General features: G+C 60.7%; 2 protein-coding genes across 2 annotated transcripts in view; both read right to left on the bottom strand.

Moving 5' to 3' along the window:
• Positions 378-2,675, bottom strand: LOC110259820 (forkhead box protein L1). Its single transcript, XM_021085923.1, has 3 exons — positions 2,329-2,675; positions 1,767-1,935; positions 378-1,456 (listed from the first exon to the last, which is right to left on the bottom strand). The coding sequence occupies exons 1-3, from the start codon at positions 2,433-2,435 to the stop codon at positions 1,037-1,039; spliced, it is 696 nt and encodes a 231-aa protein (XP_020941582.1). The 5' UTR covers positions 2,436-2,675; the 3' UTR covers positions 378-1,036.
• The window catches only part of FAM20C (FAM20C, golgi associated secretory pathway kinase), a 41,356-nt gene continuing 26,503 nt past the window's right edge, over positions 8,520-23,372 (bottom strand). The window contains exons 4-10 of the mRNA XM_021085922.1: positions 20,221-20,313; positions 18,450-18,565; positions 11,029-11,209; positions 10,478-10,587; positions 10,245-10,326; positions 9,689-9,748; positions 8,520-9,385 (exon numbers count right to left, since the gene is read on the bottom strand). Of these exons, the coding sequence (XP_020941581.1) occupies positions 9,136-9,385; positions 9,689-9,748; positions 10,245-10,326; positions 10,478-10,587; positions 11,029-11,209; positions 18,450-18,565; positions 20,221-20,313 (892 nt within the window). The 3' untranslated portion in view covers positions 8,520-9,135. The remainder of the gene's footprint in view (positions 9,386-9,688; positions 9,749-10,244; positions 10,327-10,477; positions 10,588-11,028; positions 11,210-18,449; positions 18,566-20,220; positions 20,314-23,372) is intronic.

Here is a 23,372-nt window from a genome sequence, read left to right as displayed (position 1 = left end):
CACCTAGTGAATCAGATTAGGTGTAATCCATACTAATGTTCAAATTAAGTCATGGGAAGCAATTAACTCTGCAAAAATGGGCTGGTGAAAAATGATAAGGTTGGTCAAATAGTTTCACTGTGCATAATTGTGTTTTTTTAAATGCCCGTCTCTACACAGTAATTAAATCATTTACATTTCAAGTGCAGTGCACCCACCTCTGATGCTTGTGATTGTGCAATTCCTAATTGTACACCTCACAGCGTAGCAGGAATTTATCAGCTGTCTGCCGTGGAATGTCTGCTTTCTCGGGGAACCAGCTGGATGGAACGTGCCCCAAGAGAGCTTACTCCCTGCTCAGAAGAATTAGGAAAAGAGGGCGTCGCTGCCCCCCCCCACCCCGGTCCCAACTTTGGACCTTCCCCCTCCCCCCAACCCCCACCCCGTTTCTTCCTTCCTTCTTTTCTGGATAAAAAAGTGCACGGAACTTTTTAAACAACCATCAATAAATAATCATCTGCCCACAACACGAGATGCATGTATCACTTCCAGTCACATCACCCAGAACAGGGACAGAGGCAAAACCCTTGTGCCTCATTCTGGGGATCAGTTAATAGCTGCCCTGATGGCACTTGGTTGTGTCCAGCTCTAGGGAAGATGCCCACAGTTCCCTGACTGGACACAGTTTGCTGGCAGGTTCCACGGGCAGTGGTTCATGAAGCACACTCTCCAAAGTTACCTTGACACTAAATGAACCTGACCCTGAACCTGAGTTCTTAAGCAGAGTCTCCTGGCGAATCTAGAGCCAACTCTTAGGTCAACAGGACCCTGGTGGGTTTTCTTTCTGAAGGGATCGAGCCACGGCACCGAAATGATTGCCTTTCACCAGATCACCGTCCTTCCCTCCACCCCCGGCTGCCTTCAGCATTGAGCACGAGTCTGGAAGTTTGTAGGATGTGGCGAAGCGCCAGGTCTCGGCTGGAGGGGGCGCTGAAATCACCAGGAAGACCCCAGGCTGCCTGGGTGCCAGCCCGGGGCGGGGGTCAGCCTCCACCGCTCACATGGGCCACAGGTGGAGGTTCATGGGCTGGGCCTCCCGCCGAGGGCATCTGCCCTCCTGCGCACAGGGCGCCTTGAGCCCGGGAAAGGGGTCTGGGGCCGAGAGGATGTAGTCGATGCTGAACTTGATGTCTCTGTGCTCTTCTCTCCCCAGCGCCGCGGGGCTGGCCGGGCTGGTGGGGGTCGGGGGCTTGGGGCGGGGCGCCGGGGACGCCCTCGCGCCGGCTGGCTCAGGGGGACCCGGGGGCATCTCCGCGGCGGCCGCGCGCGCCCCCCGGGTCCCCTCGCGCTTGGGGCCGCGCCGCCGCCGCCGGCGGCGGTAGTTGCCGTTCTCGAAGAGATCTAGCAGCGACTCGCAGCCGCCGGCGAACGTCCAGTAGTTGCCTTTGCCCTTCTCGTGGCCCTCTGTCCGCGGCACCTGTGCGAGCAAGGGTCCCGGCGCTGGGGCGGCTCCCGGTGCGCCCCGCCCTGCCCGCCGGCTCACTTAGGGCCACTTTGGGCGCCAAGTGAGCCCCGGACGGCCCCAGAAATGATGCGCTCCCTGCCTGGGGGTGGGGGCGGCGCTCGGTGAGCAGGCGGAGGCAGCCCAGTTTGCTAAGAAGGAACTTCCCAGCAACGGCCCCGCTGCTGCAAAATACCACCCCCCACCCGCAGTCAGGGGTGACTTGGTCCAGGTGTCACCAGGCCTGGAACCCTCAGGGGCAGCTCCGGGGGTGGGAGGGGCTCACCTTGACGAAGCAGCTGTTGAGGGACAGGTTATGGCGGATGGAATTCTGCCAGGCACGCTGGTTGGCACGGTAATAGGGGAACTTGCGCATGATGAAGTCGTAGATGCCCGACAGGGTCACCCTACCCGCCGGGCTCTGTTGAATGGCCATGGCGATCAGCGCGATGTAGCTGCAAACAGGGGCGCTCAGGCCACGCGGGTGGGGAGGAGGGAGCCCCAGAGCACGTCTGGAGTCTCCCCCGCCAGCCCTTCCAGCGCGCCCGGGCCACTGCAGGGGGCATCCGCTCTGCTCCCCCTTCCCACGAGGCGCCTGTGCGTGGTGGAGGTGGAGGGCTTGTTTGAGGTAGGACCCCTGGAGCCCCCCCCTCCCCACGCGCCCCCGCACCGTGTAGATGCCGGAAACTCTGCCTCGAACCCGGGCTCCTCAGGGAGGCTGGAGAAGCTTCCTGGCTACCCCCAAATATGTGGACGAGGAGAAAGTCCTCCCTCGTCCCAGGCAAGTCCTGGGCCCCTGGCGCAGGAAGGTTGCTGTCCCCCGCGCCCCGCCCCGGCCCCACGGTCACCTGTACGCTGGCCGCGTGAGCCGCTTCTCCTCGTCAGAGCTGCCCGCTGGGTAGTCGTCCGCGTCATAATTGAAGCAATTGTAGGGATACTGCGAACTGTCAAACATCTTGGCGCACCCGGCGCCTGCAGGGCCACCGCTGCTGCCGCCTCCTCCGCGCCGCCCGCCGGCCCTCCAGGTCTGCGCGGATGTCCTCGGTGGCGCGGACCAGCGGCGTCTGCACTGCCGCCGGAGTGAGCCCCTCTGCCGCCAGAGCAGCTCTCCGCCAGAAGTGGGAACCTGGGCTCCTGGGGTCCCCCCGCCCGCCCCCACCCGGGCCTCTCGCGTCCAATCCCGGCGCGGGGGGAGGCCCCAGTCACCGGTAAAGCGGCCGAGGGGAGCGGAGCTGGTTCTCGGTGACCCTCTGACCAGGAAGGAGGAGGGAGCCGCGTGCTGGGTGGTCCAAAAGAGGAGGAGGGAGGAGGGGACCACCGCGCCCACTCGCCGCTGTGTCCGCCTCCCCCTGGCCCCAGAAGCCAGAGCAGATCTGGCTGGGTCCCCTGACCCAGAGCTAAGGTTACTAGCAGGCTCCTCCCGGCTGCGCCCTGAGTGCACCCGGGGACAGGTGGGCTTCTGGGTCTCCAGAGCGGACTCCTGGGCTGCCAGAGGGAGCCAGGAGCAGGGCCACAGGGAGGAACAGGACAGTCCCCCTTCTGCCCCCAGGCTCTGCACCTCCACCTTCAGCCCCAGAGCTGCGGGGGTCCCGGCTGTGTCAGAGTCCTGCCAGAGACACAGGGTCCAGCCTCTCCTCCCCAGGCATGTCTCCACTGCACTGGCTCTCACGGCCCAGAAGCGCGCCTCCTCCGAGGCCGTCACTCACTGCGTGCACTTGATGCCTTAAAATAAGGACGTTGATCCCTTGTCAGATTATGGTTTACAAATAAAAACCGCACTGCTACTTCCGGCCAGCCTTCCAAATCTCGGCAAACAGTTCTGGTGGCCAGCCCAAGCCCAGACCTGGCGGGGAGGGGATTTCAGGTCAGCCAGCCCAGAGCTCCTCCCAGGAAAGCCGTCTCCTGGGGGCCAGGCTGAGCCTGGCACCACCGGCACCTTCCATACTGCGTGTGTGCTGACCCATCCTCAGGAGACTGTCCCTTCCCTATAAAGGTCACACACCAGCCCCATGGAGGAGTGGGGCAGGGGGTAGGGGGTGCTTCCAGGAGCTCACGGAAAACACCAAAGTCAAAGTAGCAGGACCGGGAGGCCGTGCCTTCCCTCCTAGCTGCAGGAGGAACGCCTGCGTTTGGGGTGGGAACTTGGCCCCAAACCCCACGATGCACTTTGCAACACCCCTGGTGTGACTCTGCAGTCACCTGCGTGTTGTGTTTGGGTCCACGCATGCGTGAGGATGCGCGGCGGCCACGAGGGGCGTTTTCCCGGCCCGTTGTGCACATGGCTCTGGCCCTAGGCTCTGAGTACACATGAACTCAGTCCAGCAGCAGCCCCTCGAAGGCCGCTCGCCCGAGGCACAGCGCTCACAGGCGGGGACGTCCCTGTGCCTCTGTTGCTGGGGAACCAGCTGCCACAGCCTTGGTGGTTTATCTTCCTCTCACTCGCCCTCTCCGGTCAGAGAGTAAAAACACCAGAACCCTTAACTTCACAGCAAGGAACCCCAAAATCTGCACAGTCATGGCTTTTCCGAACCTGTCAGAGAACTAAGGATGCTGGGCACCAACTCAGACCCAGGGAAACAGGCCCCTCTGTGGACCTCTCTGGACACAGGGGAGGAGAGTAGGAGCAGGCCATGGTCTGACAAGGCCTCCTGGGGCCAGGCCTGCGGCGCGGAATTGGAGGGCTCCCTCCCGGAGCAGCACTGAATCCACCCAGGGAAGGTGAGAGCCGTTGGCCCCTCGCCCCAGAGGCGCTGTGGGTCCTCAGACCAGGTCTGGGGGCGGGGAGGAGCTTCTGAGGCATGCAAGAAGGTGCCTTAAAGTTATTCCCTTGTCTGGAGTTCCCGTCGTGGCGCTGTGGTTAATGAATCTGACTAGGAACCATAAGGTTTCGGGTTCGATCCCTGGCCTTGCTCAGAGGGTTAAGGATCTGGCATTGCCCTGAGCTGTGGTGTAGGTTGCAGTGGCTGTGGTGTAGGCCAGCGGCTGCAGCTCCAATTAGACTCCTAGCCCGGGAACCTCCATATGCCGCAGGTGTGGCCCAAAAAAAGAAAAAGACCGAAAAAAAAAGTTGTTCCCTTGTCTAACTGAATGGAAAACGAAGGCTGCCTGGTTAGAAAGCCTTCCAAACGTGTATTGGTTTTTTCAGGTTTGGAAACGTGTGCTTGACTTACTGCTGGAAATAACTTATTAATTAACTTGGGGCCAGATTTTCTTAAAAATGCCATTAATGATGGCAGCAGCAGCAATCACAGGCCAGCGGGGGTCTAAGATTTTTTTTTACATTTGGCAGGACAATCCCATGAGTCAGGCCTACTGTTTACTCCGCTTTACGGGGGCAGAGACGGCAACCAGCTCACCCCACTGGTGTGAGGCAGGATGTGAACCCAGGTCCTTCAGGGAAGGATGTGACTACAGTTGCAGGGTGGGAGGCTGGGCTTCGGCCTGGGGGCACCACAGAGATGGTGCCTCTAGAAGCTTCTGAAAGGCCAGAGCGCTTTGACCCACCAGGTGAATTCCACACTCTCCTTTGGGGTTGAAATCGATCGGTGTATTCAACAGTCACTGGAGAACGACCCACGGACTCGGGAGGTATTTTGGAGTTCCAGGCATTGTGCCGGGTCCTGGACAATGAGGGGCAAGGCCAACAGTCCCCTGCCTGGGCTCTGAGACCAGCCTGGAAGCCAGTGGGGCCACTCTGATCCCCGGACACTGAAAGGACAGGCTGTCTGGGTGGGGGTCCGGGTGGCCAGCCTGGCTGAGGAACCCATCTGCCAGGCAGCTGGAGTCTTGGATTCCAGCCCTGAGGACCTAGGGGGCTCGGAGGCCAGACTCTGCCCATCTCTGCCCTGGGCAGTCTGGTCTTGCTTTTCTCAGGTTCTCCACTAGATGGTGCAAAGGGACCAGATGTGGGCTGGGTCCCCCGGACTGTGGCCGCAGGACACATCCGGCTGAGTGTAGCTGGGGCAGCTGTGACCTGGAGCAGGGACGGGACAGAGCAGAGGCCTTGGGCGGGGCTCGCTGACTGGAGCACCCAGCAGCCTCGCGGGGCCGCCGGGTGAGGCCCTGCAGTGCACCCTACAGCCCCCACCCCCAAGGGCCCCTGAGCGGCCTCTCCCCACTTTTCCATTAAAGCTGCGAGGCCAGGAGCTGCCCGTCCCCGTTGGGATGGGTGGACACGGTTCCCAGCCCTTGGCCAGCCCACAAACCCCAGCCCTGAGCAGAGGGAGAAAGGCCCTGTGAGCACGCAGGGCCCCCACAGGGCTTTGGAGCTCCCCTGACACAGCCGACAGCCATCAACACCATCCGCCAGCCAAGGCTTCTGAGCGTCTCTGATCACCTGCTGCCATCACGGTCCCTCTGGGTGGGGGACAGTGACTCAGGGGAGTTTTCCGTGGGGACGGGACAGGGCCCTGTGGGGAGGGTGGGCGGAATAGGCAGCCTACCCCTTGGGAAAGCAGACTTGGCCGAGGAGCTGGATCGGAAACCTTCTCCTCGCTTTGTTCAAGACTCCCTCCGCCTGCCCTCGCCCCCCACCCCCCGCAGCGGTCCCCCTCTCAGGGGTCTGGCAAATCTGGGTCCCCAAGGCCAGGCACTGCTGCATTAATTCAGGAAAGTCCCTTCACCTGGGCCTCAGGGTAGACAGTGCTAAATGGGCATATAGTGGGATTCAGCTTCCTACCCACAGAGCCATGGCCAGGAGCAGGCAGGACAGGGCAGGAGGGCCCCGGGCTCCGGGTGCAGCCCTGCTCCTCCTTTCCTCCTGTACTGCAGCTTTGTTTGCATTTTGAATCTGTATCAAAGGAATAGATGAATGCAGGTTTGTTTGTTTGTTTTGCCTTTTTAGAGTCGCAGGTATAACACATGGAGGTTCCCAGGCGAAGGGTTGAACTGGAGCTGCAGCTGCCGGCCTACACCACAACTCGCAGCAACGCCAGATCCTTGACCCACTGAGCCAGGCCAGGGGTTGAGCCCGCATCCTCATGGACACTAGTCAGGTTCGTTTCCGGAGCCACAACGGGAACTCCTAGATGACCACAGTCTTAAAAGTCTTAAATAACCTTACAGGTCGGATCACGGGAAAGGCCCCGCCCACCTCGTCCCCGTGCCGGAAGCGAAGACCCAGAGACACCACTTTCTGTACGTCTCCTTGGGTGTGTTGCTTTTGTCCTGTCTTTGCCCTACCGCTGTACTTCTAAATGACAGGTTTTAAAGTGTGACAAGATACCTGCCAACCTACACGGAAGGACTCAGGTCCCCAGCCCCTCCCAGTTTCCCCTCGCGGACAGCGCGGGCTGTTGGGCCTGAGAACCTCGTCATGGCCGGGCCGGAGTCCCTGGCTGTGTGGCTGTCACCTGGACGGATGTGTCCTCGTCCTCAAGGCTGCCCTCCAGCCTCTTCCACGGAAGGAGCAGTTCCTCTCCGTCCTCCTGGGACTGTCCCCCTTCCCGTCTTCCTTCTCTTGTCTTCTTCCTGGTCCCACAGCCCCGCGCTGTTCTCAGGACTCGGGCTGTGTGCATAGCCCTGTTGCTGGGCACCCGCTCCAGCCTCACCTCCCGGCTTCCAGGGGGGCGGCCCCCTGTGGAAGGGACTGCCCGCCAGCATCCCAGCCATTGCCCCAGTTCTGGAGCCTCTGGGGCTGCTTCCTGTGGGCCGAGGGACCGAGAGCCTGTTCTCCCTGCCTGGCATGGCTCAGGCTCCACGGAAGCCCCTCCCAGCAAGGCCTCGACCTTTGCACCCCCTCCTGCCTCTGGCTTTGCATCAGCTAATTTCAGCAAGAATCCTGTTAATGCAGGTTGATGAGAGGTTTCCGGTCTGCCTGCACCAAGAAGGCTGGTTTAGCCAGAAGATCCAGGTAGGGGTTTTCCAGCCCCGACCACACCTGCTCCTTAGCGGTAAGTCCCCACCTTCCAGGCGGTGTCGGGAGCCCGGTTCTGCACTGAGGCCTCCTGTCCCTGTGCAGTGGTGCTGAACGAACCTCCACAGCTTGAATGTGCCTTTTTCGTATGAGGATTATTTGGCTGTTTTGAGAAACAAGAGGAGAACCTGCCCTTTTCGGAGGGATGGTCACGTGTATAGACCTCGCTCCGTAAGCGGCTCCACTCAGCTTCCGAGGGGCTGAGTCTGAATCACGAGAGACCCAAGGGGAGAAGCACAGGCTTCAACCCACGTAAGCCCCACACCGCACCCTCGATTCCGCTCTTCCTGGTCGCCCCATAACTGGCCTCCCCACACCCTTCCTTTGTCTTTAGCTCCGTGTCAGGAACGGGGACAAAGACCAAACACGCGTTTCTTATCGTCCCCTAGCTGCAGGTTCAGAACACTGCAGACCACGTGGCTGAAACAGCAGGCACTTCTCTCTGTCCTTGTTCTTGAGCCTGGAAGCCAAGATCAAGTTTCCAGCAGGGCCGTCTGGTGAGACGTTCCAGGCTTGCAGAAAGCCTCTGGGTGCACGGGGCGGTCTGAGGGGGGAAACAGGCCAGAGAACCCCTAATAAAAGGCCGAGCTGCTGTGATTCCTCTGCGGCTGGAACCCCAAGGTTCACGAGCGCCCTTAGCAGGCAGGCTTCCTCAAGGCCCCACCCCCCCCACCCCCCACTGGCTCACACGCAGGAGGTGGTCGGCAACCCAGAACCCCCTGGCCCCGGCAGGACTCCCCTGACCTGGGCTTCAGGCACTGTGGGCAGCAGTGGGGGAGCTTGTGGCTGGAGGGCTGGGTCTCTTAGACCTTTGGCTCAGCTCCCCTATTGTCCCTATGCCTGGTCCAGGCACCACTGTCCTGACTCTTGTGCAAACACGGGTGCCCACATGGTGCCAGGCTTGTGGAGACTCTGGGGCCAGCCCATGGCTTCAGGGATTTGCACTCAGCTCCCCAGAGCAGCCAGGAGTGGGCCAGGCCTCCCTGCAGGCCACATGCCAGGCTAGGGCCCTCCACTCCGGGTGCCTGGCCAAGCCCGGTTCTAGGATTGGCTTTTGGGAGGGCGGGCTGGCAGGCAGCTGAGGACCAGGGAGTGAGGGACCCAGACCCCACGAGGCCCCCAGCACACACTTGCTGAATCTTTATTGCACTTGTACACATTGCAAACTACTCCACGGAAACGCTGTGAAGGTAACCAGCTGCCCGGCCACCAGACAGTGCCTCTCACGCGCACGGGCTTCTGAAGTGAGTCAGAAGGGGCCGCGAGGAGGCTGAGCAGCCAGGGAATGACTGGTCCTTCGATCACCTGAGGCCTATGCGGTATTCGTCCATCGCCGAGAATCTGCGACACGTCCTCGGGAGTCTCCCGCAGCCCCAGGTGACTCTCGGCCCGGGGAAGGGGGAGTTTTGCCATAAGTTCGGTCAGAGTGAGAGCCCTTCGCAGGAGCACATGGCCGCGGGCAGGGTGCGCCTGCATGGGGTCTGCCAGGTGGTCCGGGGCCATAGAGCCGTCTCTACGTTTATACATTTACACCAGGTATAAATACAAAATAGTAAAGAAAGGCTTCCTTTCCGTACAAAAGGGTGGGTGGCCTGCAGCCAGGCCGCCTCTGTCCGTGGGCGCAGGCCGCTCCCCCAGCCCGCGTGGTCTGGAAAGCGAAGAAAGCGAGGCCCGGGCGGCCCGTCTGCTCCTGCGTGCGCCCGTGTCCCTCAGTGGCTGGCCTGGCCGCGGCTCGCGGTCACTACCTCCCGGTGGAGGCTCTGCGCTCGGGGCCCATGTCATCCTCCACGACGCTGGGCAGCCCGTCCCTCTCCACGCAGTCTCTGACCGCCTGTAGCACCACACGCAGCCGCCGGTCCAGTGCCTCCAGGTGTGGCTGGTACAGCACGGGGGCCACGCGGTCCGTGCGCAGGGACTCGGCCATCAGCAGGCTCAGCTTGTACTCCTCCTTGGCCAGGAGCTGCAGCCGCAGGTACGTGGACTTCCTGATCCTGCACAGAGAGCGCAATCAGGCCCCAGCAGGTAGGGCCAGGCCGACGCTGGGGTGACCCCTGGGGCCTGGCAAGCTGTCCCTCCCACTGTGGAAGGAGGGACTGGGAGCCCCATGGAGGGGGCAGAGGGCAGGCTGGGCCTCAGGGCTTTCCTCTGCAAGGTGGGCTGGGGCGGTGACCAGGAGCTGGGTCCTGGGAGGGGCACTGGGTGCTGCTGGGGATGGGGATGGGAGGGGGGCCTGGTCTGTGGCAGTGACAGGGAGGAGCCCAGGGCTGGGCCCGAGGGGAGGAGCAGGGCCGTACCTGCAGCACTGCTGTAGAGGCACCAGGATGGAAAGCTCGTCGTGGGAGTATTTTCCAAACCTGCAGGAAGAGGAGCAGAGCCGTGGAGGCCACGTGCAGGGGGACAGTGCAAGGCCTGGGACAAGGAAGGCACCTGAAAGCAGCCTGACATTCTGGCCCCTGGACTGAGCAGAAGCTCCAAGGTGTAGGGTCCTGGGCAGGCCGAGTGGAGAAGGCTCGAGGGCGGGTCAGCCTAGCGCCTGGCTACAGCAGCGTCTCTATAGCCAGGAGGAGTGGCGCACACACATAGCTGGCCAGAGGCCCAGAGCTGACACCCTGAGGGGTCCGAGCACCTGCAGCCCCGAATGTTTGGCGTGGTGGGTCCCCGCCCACACCTGCTCCTGGCCTCAGGCTCCCAGCTTACAGGTGCACGGGGGCGTTCACACCCCTTCGGAAGCCTGGCGGGCCCCTGCGTCACACAGGGACGGTGCCATCCCTCCGCCGGGCACCCGCTCCCCTGGGTCTGGGCGGGGCCCGGCCGGCCCTTCGCTGCATCCGGGGGCAGGTCCAGGCTCACCCTCTCCCGTTGTCCAAGTGGATGATGACCGTTTCGTTCCCAAACTTCTCGAACGTCTCGTAGTGATGGCGGTCCATGTTCCCTGCAGGGACAGGCGTGCCAGGAGCCTGCGTGTGGCTCAGGGCCCTCCCTCCCCGTCCGGCCTCCGAGCCGGGACACCCAGTCCAAGCAGGGCGCCCGGTGGCGGGGTCAGCGCTGGGCGTGGCCGGGGCAGGCGGGCGGGCCGGACGTACCCATGAGGAAGTCGAAGATGGTCATGTCCATGACGTCCAGGATGCGGTGGCTGCTGTCGTAGGGGGGCGTCTGCTTCACCTCCTCGCAGTAGTCGGGGTCCACCTCCCACCTGCGGGGAGCCGGCGTGAGACGGGTGGGCCCCTTTGCAGGCCCCGGAGCCCCAGAGCAGCCTCCGGGGTGGATCAGCACAGCGCGTTCTCGGGCAGCACGGGGGGAGCGGGTGCAGGAAGGGTGTCTCCTCGGAACAGAGCGTCTGCAGGGGACGCCCACCAGCAGCATCTGAGGCAGCATTAATGGGAGCACGGGGCTGGGGGGCGACCCCGTGTGTGGAGGTCATGGCTAAGAAACAGGGCCTGGCCCCACACTCGTGGGGACGTCTCCGAGGCTGGCAGGACGAGGGTCTCTCTTGCAAGAAGGTGCATCCACATACGGCCCCGCCACCCCTCACACCGCGAGGCGGTGACCAGCCCCGAGCCCGTTCTCTGCTTCAGGTCTGGCAGACCCCGGGGAGTCAGGCCCCCGAATCCCCAGCCCTCAGGCCCCCACTCACTCCGCCTTCTTGCGCTTGTGGTATGAGCGTCGCCAGGGGTTCCGCCAGGTCTTCCTCTTGGCCAGAGACAAGTCCGGCAGGAAGGCCGCCAGCGAGCCCTCGATCTGGTCCGGCTTCCCGCACAGGGCGTGCTCCGTGGAGCAGTAGTAGGAGCACTCCCCGTAGAAGCAGATGTTGTTGGCTGAGGGCGAGACATGCAACGAGGGGGAAGCTCGAGCAGCGCCCCTGGCCTGGGCCAGCGTGTCCCCCGTCCCTCCACGGGCGCCCCTCACCCACACTCTCACGCTTGGACCTCAGCCGCCTGCTCCAACGCCAAGGCACAGGCCAAGGGCCACACAGCTCGGCTCCGGAGTTAGAGGTCAGATCTGAACCCACACTCGATCTTTTCATTTTTTTATGGCTGCAGCCGTGGCATATGGAAGCTTCTGGGCCAGGGACTGAATCAGAGCCACAGCTGCAGCAATGCAGCATCCCTAACCCACTGAGCCAGGCTGGGGATCGAACCCTCGCCTCCCCAGCAACCCGAGCCACTGCAGTCGGATTCTAAACCCATTGCGCCACAGGGGGAGCTCCCTTCCCGCTCGTTCTTGTCACCCTCAAATCTCAGGGACCGGAGTCTGGGGAGATTCTGGAGTTGACGTTTAAGGGCCATTCAGTGGCTTGAAAGAGGCCCCATACCAAGAAAAAAGCGAGCAAACTCAGCATGGGGGAGATGCCTGCACATTGTAATCCGATAAGGATCCAGTATTTGCACGTGTAGGAAGTCGTATGAGTGAATAATAAAAAGAATAACCCAATTAATACGTGGGCAAAGGAGTTCAAAAGACAGTTCTCCAGAAAAAGAGCAGAAATGACCACCAAGGCCATGCTTAGCTCCACAGTCGTTAGGGAAACGCAAAATCAAATACGCAACTTCTCACCTACTGGGATTTTTTTTTTTTTTTTTTTTTTTTTTTTTTGCTTTTTAGGGCCGCCCCTGCGGCATACGGAGATGTGGAGGTTCCCAGGCTAGGGGTCAAATTAGAGCTGTAGCTACCGGCCTACACCACAGCCACAGCCACATCAGATCCGAGCCACGCCTGCGACCTACACCACAGCTCACGGCGACGGCGGATCCTTAATCCACTGAGCGAGGCTAGGGTTCGAACCCGCATCCTCGTGGTTCCTAGTCAGATTCCTTTCTGCTGCGCCATGAGGGGAACTCCCTCACCTGCTAGGATAGTTTTGATCAAAAGAACAGATAATAACCAGTGTGGCTGCGGGTGTGGAGAAATCGGATCCCTAGCACAGCAATAGCGGGCATGTCAAATGGTGCAGCTGCTGCGAAAAACAGAACGTTGGACAAATGTTAACGCAGGACCCAGCGATCCCACTCCAGGCACACACCCAGGAGAAATGAAAACACATCCACACAGACGCTCGTACACAGCAATTTCACAGCAGACTCTTCCCAGCAGTCAGTGGAATCAGCCCACGCGCCCACGAAGCCAAGGGCAGAAAGGCACAGCGTGCTACATCCGCACAGTGGAGCCGCATTTAACCGTAAAAGGAGCCAATTACAACACCGGCTCCCACAAGCACGAACCACAAACGTCACCCCCAGTGGACGAAGCCAGACACGGTGTACGTGAAGCACTGGGAGCAGGCAAATCCACAGGGAAATACTGGTGGCTGCTGGGGCCGGAGGGGGGGACAGGGGGCAGTGGGGGTGACCTTGAACAGGGATGGACTTCTCTTTTTTTTTTTTTGTCTTTTTGCCATTTCTTGGGCCACTCCTGCGGCATATGGAGGTTCCCAGGCTAGGGGTCCCATCAGAGCTGTAGCCGCTGGCCTACACCAGAGCCATAGCAACACGGGATCTGAGCCACATCTGCGACCTACACCACAGTTCACGGCAACACTAGATCCTTAACCCGCTGAGCAAGGCCAGGGATCGAACCCACGTCCTCATGGTTCCTAGTCGGACTCGTTAACCACTGTGACACGACGGGAACTCCAAGGGATGGGCTTCTCTTGGGACAGAGCAAATGTTGTGGAATCTGACAGTGGTGACTGTTGCCCAGCATTGAGAATGTGCCCAAAACCACTGAACTGCACACTTCAAGTGTGGGTTTAGGACAGGTGGATCACACCCCAGGAGGGGGGTGCACCTCATGCAGGGCCCCCAGGCGCGTTTACCTCTTCTCATGTTCAGTCACTTCCCGCCTGCTGGGACAACAAACCCAGAGAGCCTGGGTGTGCAGAAACGTGGGGCCAGGAGTTCCTGTCATGGCTCAGTGGTTAACAAATCCAACTAGGAACCATGAGGACGTGGGTTCGATCCCTGGCCTCGCTCAGTGGGTTAAGGATCTGGCGTTGCTGTGAGCTGTGGTGTAGGTCACAGACATGGCTCGGATCCCGCATTGCTGTGGCTGCGGTGTAGGCCGGTGGCTACAGCTCTGATTTGACTCCTAGCCTGGGAACCTCCATGTGCCGCGGAGCAGCCCAAGAAATGGCAAAAAGACAAAAACAAACAAAAACAAGAAATGTGGGGCTGGAGCCCAGGCCCCGCTGTGAGCCCCTTCCCTGTGCAAACGGATGCCAGACCAGGGTCCCTCTCCTGCTGCACGTCCTGCCCACCCGGGACACGCGTGTCCTTCTCTGGCCACAGGAGGCAGCCACAGCCCCTCAGAGTCAAAACGGAGGCTCGGGAACCCTCCAACTGTGCATTTTCAGCCAGGATGGAAGCCACAGCAAACCCCGTCCCCGCCCCTCCCTCCTGTCAGGACCCAGTGCCGGTGCTAGGGAATGACTGTCGGGGACCAAAGAAAGCTCCGCCTGAGATCTCGTCTGCATCAGCACAGCTCCATCTCAGCCCACAGCTGCACCATCGCAGCCCCGTTTTCAGGAGGAAATCCTTCTCTGAGCTCTGGAATTCATTGCTCTAACAGCCTACGCCCGGCTTTAGGTGCATTCACGTGAAAAGGGAGGAATTTCCTGAGCCCGCATCAAAGATCCAAATCTGCTCTCTAAAGGGACGTCTGAGGTGGGCTCTGAAAGCCCACGGCCTCTTGTGTCCCAGCTGTGCAGCCTTGGGCGGGCTCCTGACCTCTCTGAGCCTCTGTCCCCTCTGAACCTGGGTGCAGCAGCTTTGAAGCTGAGCTTTGAGGCTGAGCGTTAAACTCAGTTAACCCCAGGGGAAGGTGTGACAGACAGGTGACAGACAGCTGGGGCTGCGGCCAGGGCCCTGGGAGGGCCTGCCTGCTCCAGTGACCTGAAGCCCCGGCGGCGGCGAGGGCAGTGCCCTGGGAGGGGCCAGGCCTCTGTGAGGACTGGGGGTCCCACTGACAGGGACAGAGCAGGCACAGGTGATTGTAGAACTCCCAAGAGGGGATCACAGATAAAGAGGGACACCTGGGGGACGCCGGGAGCCCACAGTAAGTTCAGGAAAAGGCAGGCTTGCTTAACTAGGGAATGGCCTCAGGTCATTGGGTGGGGGTGGGACAAGGCCTGCGGGTTCAGATTCAGGCCAAGGGCCGGAGTTGAGGACCTTCAGCTGATCTGAATACACCGCTTGCTGGATGCGAAGGAGGAGCTGCTGCTCCCAGAAAGGAAGAGGTGGGCTTTTCCGACCCCTACTCCCCTTGGAGGATAAGACTGTGGCCCAGCGGATCCTCGGGCAGAGCTTCCTTGCCTGCCCGCTTGCACCTCTCACAAGCGTCCCGTCCTAACACATGATCTCGCTGAACTCCTTCTGTGCAGAGGCATGGAGGACCTGGACTCAGGGGGTCCCGACACAGGGTGAGTGATTCTAATTTAAAACCGTGGGTTCAAGTCCCAGTCTGGGTTCTGGCCGTTAATACTGTCAGTTTCACCAACATTCGCTGCTGGAGGGGCCCAGAGGGGCAGGCAGGCCCTTCTCTGCAGGTTCAGGGGGTTGCCGACAGCAGGGGGTGGGGCCACTGGGAGGGGCCTGAGGATCCTGGGGTGCAGCTTCTGGCCCTCTGTGTGGCCACAGGTGTGAACAGAGGCCCAGGGACCACCCAGCCAGCCTTGGCCGACGCAGCAGGAAGAGTCCATTTAAAGCAGGGATGAGTGGCTGGAGGCGCAGAGGAGGCTCCGGCGGGGGGGGGGTCACACAAGGCAGCTCTTGGGGTGTGAGGCACCTCCGCAGAAACTTGCTGGAAAAGCACGAGAAACGTCTTCTATGGACCCAAGCTCTGCCTGGAGCCTCCACGCAGCCCTGGGGCGTCACGCTCCCACTGCCCGGCCACCTCCTCCCACTTTATTGGGTGCCCTGCCCTCTGTGGCCGCCCACATCTCCCCGTGGTGACTGATGCCAGAGCAGAGCTGCTCAGGTCCCTGGAGGCAGAAGGGAGGCGGCCTGGGTCACAGTCTCCAGCAAAGCTTGCCCCTCCAGCAACTGTGGCCTCTGATGGGTGCAGACGCACAAGCAAAACAAAAACGGCCCCCATGAGTCCAAGGAGGTCTCCTTTTCTCACATGAGATCCGAGCTGGCTCCCGCTCTCCTGCTGCTGTAGAGAGAGCCAAACATTTCCAAAGGCTTTCAGGGAGAAATCTGGCTGCCAGAGCAGGGGCGGTGGGAACAGACACAGTCTGGGCTGAGAGGGTGGGCGTGAGAAGCGGCAGGCGCCACTGAGCCTGCAGCCGGGCTGCTCTGAGAACAGGGTTCAAGAGCGCGAGCCGGGGGTCGGGGGCGAGCCTCGGGCACCAGGCAGGCCTCTTGTGAGAGCAGCCAGGAGCTGGACGGACACCAAGGCTGGAATCGGCCGCAGCGGAGAGACAACCAGGGTGACCAGCGGTGCCGACACACACTGGACTCCCCTCTTTCTGGAGAAAGGAGCCCCGTTCCTCTCCGTTCCTTTCCGTCAGATCCCAGTCCTAGGCTGCCTTTCCCCACGAGACCACCGCCCAGCTCGTCGGCACGGAGGCCCCTCCGCGCCAGAGGAAGCAAAATGCAACAGAGAAACGCCTTGATTGGTTTCCCGTTCTGAGATTTAAACTCCGGCCCCAGACGCCACATCTTGTGGGCACGTTACTTCGTCCCGTGTTCAGGGCCCATCAGCCGTCGGGAGACACAGGATGATGCTGTACGGTGGGAGAGCCCGGAAATGAAAGAGAAAACGTGGGCTGGGCAGCAGCTCAGGTGCCATCGTGTGAGAGAAGACGGAGAACCCACCCCACTCCCAGAAAACTGCGGACGAAACAGCGCCATCCACAGATAGCGGGCATACCACAGGCCATCTGGGGCACAGGGGCAGGAGGGGGCTTTGGGGGACGGACGTGGTCACCCCCTGGACTGGGGGGGCCACTCCAGGTGCAGCAAAGCTTCTGACTCCGAACTTCAATAAACTCTTTACAAACGGGGGCGCAGGGACGACAGGCCAGCCCGAGTGAGGGATCGGGGCTCCTGCCTCTGCGGCTGAGTCACGCAGCCCAGGCCATGTGCGCAGCCCAGGCCAGCCCGTCCCCGGGCCGCGCGGCCCAGGCTCAGGAGAGGCCGACTCGCAGGCCCTCCAGGTTCCCTCCTGACACACAGGCTCTCGTGCGGCCCCTTGGTTTCTGGTCACGTGGGCGAGACCCTGACGGAAAAGGGACCGTGGCCCTCCTGCCTCTCGGGGCATTTCTGTCCTGCGTTCTCCTGACGGGCTCCGCGTGGAGGAGGATGAGGCCCTCAGTGCCCTGGACCCGAGCGTCAGTCTGGACACTGGTCCACAGGAAAGGAGCTTCTAGCCCGGCGTTGATGCGCCAGCAGATCCCCAGACGCAGCCGGTCAAGGGCCTCACGTGGACGCTTGTCTGCGTGGACTAGCCAGGGTGGGTGCAGGCGAGGCCGAGGCTCTCCTGCAGCGTGGGCGGCGGGAGGGGGTCCACGCTGTGGGGGGGTCTCAGTGGCCCCGCTGGGGCACTGACCCCTTTGCCAGCATCATAGGGACACCTCAAGAGATCCCCAGACACTTAAGTGACAAAAGTCCCTGGATGCAGAAGGAGCTCCCCGCGGCTCAGGCCAAGGGAGGCACCCAGAGCAGAGCAGTACAGGGCCTGGCCCAAAGGAGGTGCTGTGGAGCCCCCAGTGCCAGATCTGAAACCAGCCGGGCCAGGTGCCTCAGCCTGGTGTGCCTGTGTTTGCATCACTGTCAGCACCCCACTGCGCTGGGATCTGGAGGAGGATCCGTGCCAGGCCTCCGGGCGCCAGGGGAAACGGCCGCTCTCTGGACAGCACGCAGCGGAGGACGGGGAGGACCTGCCACTATGTAAGGGTCTTGCTGGGGTGCTTCTCAATCTAGGGGAGTTCAGGGAACAGAGGTCCCCTCCGGCTAGACCACCTGGAGAAGACTTCTCGAGATGCTGGGAGTTTTCTAAAGCAGAAACAACCTCTGGGAATTCCCATTACGGTGCATTGGAAACGAATCCGACTAGGAACCACGAAGTTGTGGGTTCGATCCCTGGCTTCGCTCAGTGGGTTAAGGGTCCGGCATTGCCGTGAGCTGTGGTGTAGGTCGTAGACGCGGCTTAGATCTGGCATTGCTGTGGCTGTCGTGTAGCCCAGCGGCTGCAACTCCGATTTGACCCCTAGCCTGGAAACCACCATATGCAGTGGGTGCAGCCCTAAAAAGACAAAAAAGGAAAAGAAAAGAAAAAAGAAACAACCTCTGTACCAGCCCAGGGGATGGAGTCGGGACGACCGAGCACATTTTGGAAGCTTTTAGAGTGAGGGAACATGGTAGCACAAGGGCAGGTTACCTCGGGAGGTGAGGTTACTGGGGAGGTGAGGTTACCTGGGAGGTGAGGTTACCTGGGGAGGTGAGCTTACCTCGGGAGGTGAGCTTACCTGGGGAGGTGAGCTTACCTCGGGAGGTGAGGTTACCTGGGGAGGTGAGCTTACCTCGGGAGGTGAGCTTACCTGGGGAGGTGAGCTTACCTCGGGAGGTGAGCTTACCTGGGGAGGTGAGCTTACCTCGGGAGGTGAGCTTACCTGGGGAGGTGAGCTTACCTCGGGAGGTGAGCTACCTGGGAGGTGAGCTACCTGGGGAGGTGAGCGTACCTGGGGAGGTGAGCGTACCTGGGGAGGTGAGCGTACCTGGGGAGGTGAGCTTACCTCGGGAGGTGAGCTTACCTGGGGAGGTGAGCTTACCTGGGGAGGTGAGCGTACCTGGGGAGGTGAGCTTACCTGGGGAGGTGAGCGTACCTGGGGAGGTGAGGTTACCTGGGGAGGTGAGCGTACCTGGGGAGGTGAGCGTACCTGGGGAGGTGAGATTACCTGGGGAGGTGAGCGTACCTGGGGAGGTGAGGTTACCTGGGGAGGTGAGCTTACCTCGGGAGGTGAGCGTACCTGGGGAGGTGAGATTACCTGGGGAGGTGAGCGTACCTGGGGAGGTGAGCTTACCTGGGGAGGTGAGCGTACCTGGGAGGTGAGCTTACCTGGGGAAATGAAGAAGGTTCTCCACAGCTTCTTGTCCCGAGTGACGTCCCGGATTTCTTTGGTCATGTTGACCATCCTGCCGGCCACAGGAGGGACCCGGCGGAAGTCCAGGATCCTGGTGGAAGGACAGAGACGGGGCCCTCACCTCTGTGCCCACTGGAGCTGAATGGACGCCTCACTCTCGTCCATTAGGCCCTGCTCAGGGCCCGGGGCTCTGCCGTGCGGGCACTGACCAGCAGAAATGGACTCACAAGGGTGGAAGGTGGCAGAGCATCAGCCCCCCACCAAGTGCCCAGGCAACTAAGTCACGCCCCCACCTCAGGCCTGAGGTTAAAACAAAACCCAAATCATCTTTTTTCAGGGGAGCCGTTTCTTTCTTTTCTTTTTTTTTTGTCTTTTTAGGGCCACACCCATGGCATATGGAGGTTCCCAGGCTAGGGATCAATTTGGAGCTATAGCTGCCGGCCTACACCACAGCCACAGCAATGCAGGATCCTCAACCCACCAAGCGAGGCCAGGGATCAAACCCGCAATCTCCTGGTTCCTAGTCGGATTCGTTTCTGCTGCACCACGATGGGAACTCCCACAGGGGAGGTGTTTCTGAAGCGAACGGCAGGCCTGCTTCAGGCTTGATGAAATGGGGCGAGGGATGTGAGCCTTTTTTGCCCCCAGAGGCAGTCAGACAGCTGGGCTGTGCCCACATCTCACCTGGGCTGTAAACAGGCCCCCTTTTCTACTGAGCAGCCCTCAGGCTTTGGGGCAACTCTCATTTTTCTACAGAGACCCTGTTCTGGGTTTGGGCTGTTCTTAACAAAGGAAATTGTTAAAAACTTGACTCGGGGATTTCTGTGGCCACCGCATAAGATTCTGATCTTTAAAAATCCCCAGCCTTGGAGTTCCCCTCGTGGCGCAGTGGTTAATGAATCCGACTAGGAACCAGGAGATTGCGGGTTCGGTCCCTGGCGTTTCTCCGTGGGTTAAGGATCCGGCACTGCCGTGAGCTGTGGTGTACGTTGCAGACGCAGCTCGGATCCCACGTTGCTGTGGCTCTGGCATAGGCCGGTGGCTACAGCTCCGATTCGACCCCTAGTCTGGGAACCTCCATATGCCGCGGGAGCGGCCCAAGTACAGCAAAAAGACAGAAAAAAAAAAAAATCCCCAGCCTTTCAAGCTTGAAAGAGCACACATCACGTGGGATCTTGTTAAAATGAAGATTCTGAGCTCTGGTCTGGGGAGGACCCTGAATTCTGTGTTCTAACCAGCCTGAGTGACACCGATGCTGCAGCCCCAGTCACACAAGCACAAAGCTTGGCCCTGCCATCTGGTCAGGGCCTGCAAGGTGGACAGGAAGGCTGGGACCTCCAGACCCCCTGGACCCCTGGGGCTGGCCAGAGCCAGGCCATGGACCCTGGCGGGGGCAGAACTCGGAGTCCATGTCACACGGCCACTCATCGGCCACCTGCCCACCTCCCCAGCGTCGGGGGCCATGCGGAGCCACAAATGAAGTCATGTTCTGCTGGGCAGAGCCTCCCGGAGACCGGGGAGCATGGAGCGCGGCGCCCAGTTTTGCGAGACTCAGGACTTTCCATCTCCCCAGACAGGTGGACACCCTGCGAGTCTCCGAGTTAAAACTCATGACACTCGGTCCTTCTGGCTCTTTTCGCTCCTCTACTCTGGATGGCCCCTCTCTCTGCCTGGTCACCTGAGCCTCTCCTGTCGGCCGGGCACGCCGCAGGGCACTCCGTGGGTGACAGCGCCAGGAGGGCTCACCTGTCCAGGTGGAAGGCAGCGATCTCCGCATTGTGCCGCTCGTAGTCGGAGAAATAGAAGAAGTCAGGCGGGGTCTCCTGCTCCCTCGTTTGCCTGGAGGAAACAGGACAAGAGAAGTTTATCACTGAGAAAACCTCCAGCAAAAAAAAAAAAAAGGAGGCATGAGGCTCACACCAGCTCCTGGGAGCCGACGGTCAAATTCCCATGGATTCAGGGAGTCTTTAAACATAGTCATCATTAAAAATTAAGTTTATAAACTTAGAATTTAATACATTGCACTTGAGCAGGAATAAACCCCAGCCATTTCACTCGCCTGCCGTTTCCTGAGCTGAGCCTGCTCCTCCGTTTGCGGATGGAAACCGGTGCTGGGGCACCTGTTCCCAGCCCACCTCGGTGACCTCATGCCGCGGGGGAAGTGTCTGCCCCGTGGAAACCACAGACCCTGCCCACCAGGCCTCCCCACGGGGCTGGTTATTAAACGATCAGCACCCCCCTTCCAGGCCATCGAATGTTCTCCCAAGAGGCTGCGGCAGGGGTGGCGGGGCAGCCGAGGAGCCGCCCCTGAGCGAGCTGGAGGCCCCGTCAAGGTTGTGCAAACTGACCCCAACCTGCCGTCAGCGCCTGGCGCTACCTGGACAGTGGGCTCCCTGGGGGCGCACAGGAGGCCTGAGGCGTGCAGCACCCGGTTCTGAAGTCCACAAGGTGACCGTGTCCCATGTCCCCCAGGGCGCCCCGCGTTTAGGACCGAACGTCCTGCCTCCACCCCTTCCCCTCGTCCTCGGTCTCTCTGAGCAGAAACCGAGGCCGCCGCTCTGCTGTCTGTGCTGTTCGTCTTCCTGGAACCATCTTCCCACCGCGTCTCCCAGAGCCTTGTCCTCCTTCACACGTGGGTGTTCCACCCGCCAGGCCCAGGGGCTCCCCGCACAAAGGGAGTCCTCAGGGCAGTTTGGAGTTTGGGTATTGGAGCCCAGGTAAGCACTGTAAAGGCTCTGACAAGGCCTGCAGCCCTGGCCCACACTCTGCATGTGTGACACTGCCTGTTAAGCTCTCAAGGCAAGTCCTTTCCACCTGCACCCAACGGCCCGCTCCTTCAAAAGCCTCCCCGAGCACAGCCGCCGCTGGGCCGGCCTCCTGGCCCGGTGCTCTGCCCCACACTGCCACCAGGAAGCCCCGCTGGGCCACAAGGTGCTCCAAGCAGGGCTGGCTACCCCAGGACAGTGCGTGGTGAGGGGAGCACAGCCCAGCCCTCCCTGGACTCCATGGCCCTGACTTCCCCAGCCCACTGTGAGGGAGTAACACTCGCCCCTCCGCCCAGCCATGGGATGGGAAGCCACGGGACCAGAGGCCATGGGGTCAGAGGCCACAGGACAGGAGGGCACGTGCAGGACTCTCCCAAAGGCTGGTGTCACTCTGAGCCTGGGGGCAAACACAGGGCTTGACCTCAACAGTCCAGTATGTTTGCCACAGTCCAGAGTCGTGTGGGAGCAAACAGGCTCCTGCAATGAGATCTAGGGCCATTCCTCACCCTGCTTCCCCCCTTCCCAGCCTCCAATCTCCCTGCCTCTGCCTCCCCCGCCTCCCCCTTTCCTCTGCCTCCACCTTCTCAGCTTCTGGAGGCACTGGCCAGGAAGGCGACTCAGCCCTCAACCTAAGGAGAATTTACCAAAAGAGGCAGACTTCCGAAGCCGGGAAACACAGAGCAGAATCCAGGGCCTCATGTGATCGAGCCCACACCCGCCCTCCCCATGCAAGGCGGAGATAGCCAATCCAGGCTTGAACGTCTCCAGGGACAGACTCACCCCATCTCCCCAGGTCACTGTCCCCAACCTGGTTCCCCCGTCTGGGTCCTTATTCTCTAAAAGGCAGCTGAAGTATGCCAGTGCACCCGTAAGCAGGCCATCCCCACTGCCAGCCGGCATCACTGCTAAACACACAAGCCACGTATGGGCTCAGGGCTGAGGACTGGGGGCCGGAGAGCCACTCTCTGGGACGGGAGGCCTCGCAGGGTGGCCCAGACCCAGGCTGCAGGCCAGCAGGTGGCACATCCCCCGGTGGGTCCCTCCCTTGCCCGCCTGCTCTCAGGGCTCCTGGCAGACACGCCCCTTTCTCCACACTTCCCTGAACCATCGTCACCTGAATCAGCCCTTCCAGGAACCAGCTTATGACGCTGGGGACAGACTATCGTTCACGATCCCAGCTGGTGCCCCTCTGGCCTGGGCAGGACTCTTTGAGAGCCACGAAGGAACACCCTGAAGGCGGCTGCTGGTGAACCAGGTGCCGGCCACCTACCTGCAGAGCGGCCAAGCTTGAGGTGGCACAGACACTGCAGGGGCTGGCAAACAGGATGGGGGCACCCCCAGCAGTGTCTGTGCCACAACAGAAAGGAAGGCCCCGCTGCCCACGACTTCTGAGACTGGTGGAATCTCCTGGGTTTTAAATGCTGGCAACTAAGTTTCTCTTCTTCTTCTTTGTTGTTTTTGTCTTTTTAGGGCCACACCTATGGCATACGGAGGGTCCCAGGCTAGGGATCGAATCGGAGCTGCAGCTGCTGGCCTGTACCACAGCCACAGCAGTGCCAGATCGGAGCCGTGTCTGCTCATGGCAACGCCGGATCCTTAACCCACTGAGCGAGGCCAGGGATCGAACCTTTGTCCTCACGGTTACTAATCAGATTTGTTTCTGCTGAGCCACGTTGGGATCTCCCCCAGTTTCATTTTGTAAAAACACCGGGGGTCAAACCAAATATGTGAGCCTCTCTCACTGGATGCCGCCCAAGGCCCTGGGCGTAGCTGCTCAAGGGCCGTGTGTTTCTGAGGTTGAAATGGTGTCACTACTCAACTGAGAACTCCTGGGCCAGCAGTGCTCTCTGCACAACACTGGTTCCACAGACGTTAATGTTTTAACTGGAAAGGGGGTGGTGCAGATTCAAGCCAGACTGCTTTTCTGCAGAACTCCTGTGAGCCTCAAATGCGCACAAGCTCCAGAACGCCACCCCCAGGCAGGGCTTCCCAATCGCTTCTGTGGCGAACTCCATCCCCCACCCTCGGCCTTTTTTCTTTTTTTTTTTTCTTCAGTCTGTGATGGAATTAAGAATTCTTCTCTTTGGAACGTACATGACACATCACCACCAGCCCCTGGGGCAGAACCCTAAA

This window comes from Sus scrofa, chromosome 3, assembly GCF_000003025.6.
Source record: "Sus scrofa isolate TJ Tabasco breed Duroc chromosome 3, Sscrofa11.1, whole genome shotgun sequence".
Lineage (NCBI taxonomy): Eukaryota > Metazoa > Chordata > Mammalia > Artiodactyla > Suidae > Sus > Sus scrofa.
Note: the sequence above shows the minus strand (reverse complement) of the source record. Positions and strands in the feature narration are given on the sequence as shown.

Bases quoted from the DNA above. Each gene is read 5' to 3' on its own strand.
- LOC110259820 (XM_021085923.1), bottom strand. From the start codon at position 2,435: ATGTTTGACAGTTCGCAGTATCCCTACAATTGCTTCAATTATGACGCG. The intron at 1,936-2,328 runs GTGACCGTGGGG...CCCTGTTTGCAG, and splicing joins CTCACGCGGCCAGCGTACAG to CTACATCGCGCTGATCGCCA. The intron at 1,457-1,766 runs GTGAGCCCCTCC...TTGCTCGCACAG, and splicing joins TCAACAGCTGCTTCGTCAAG to GTGCCGCGGACAGAGGGCCA.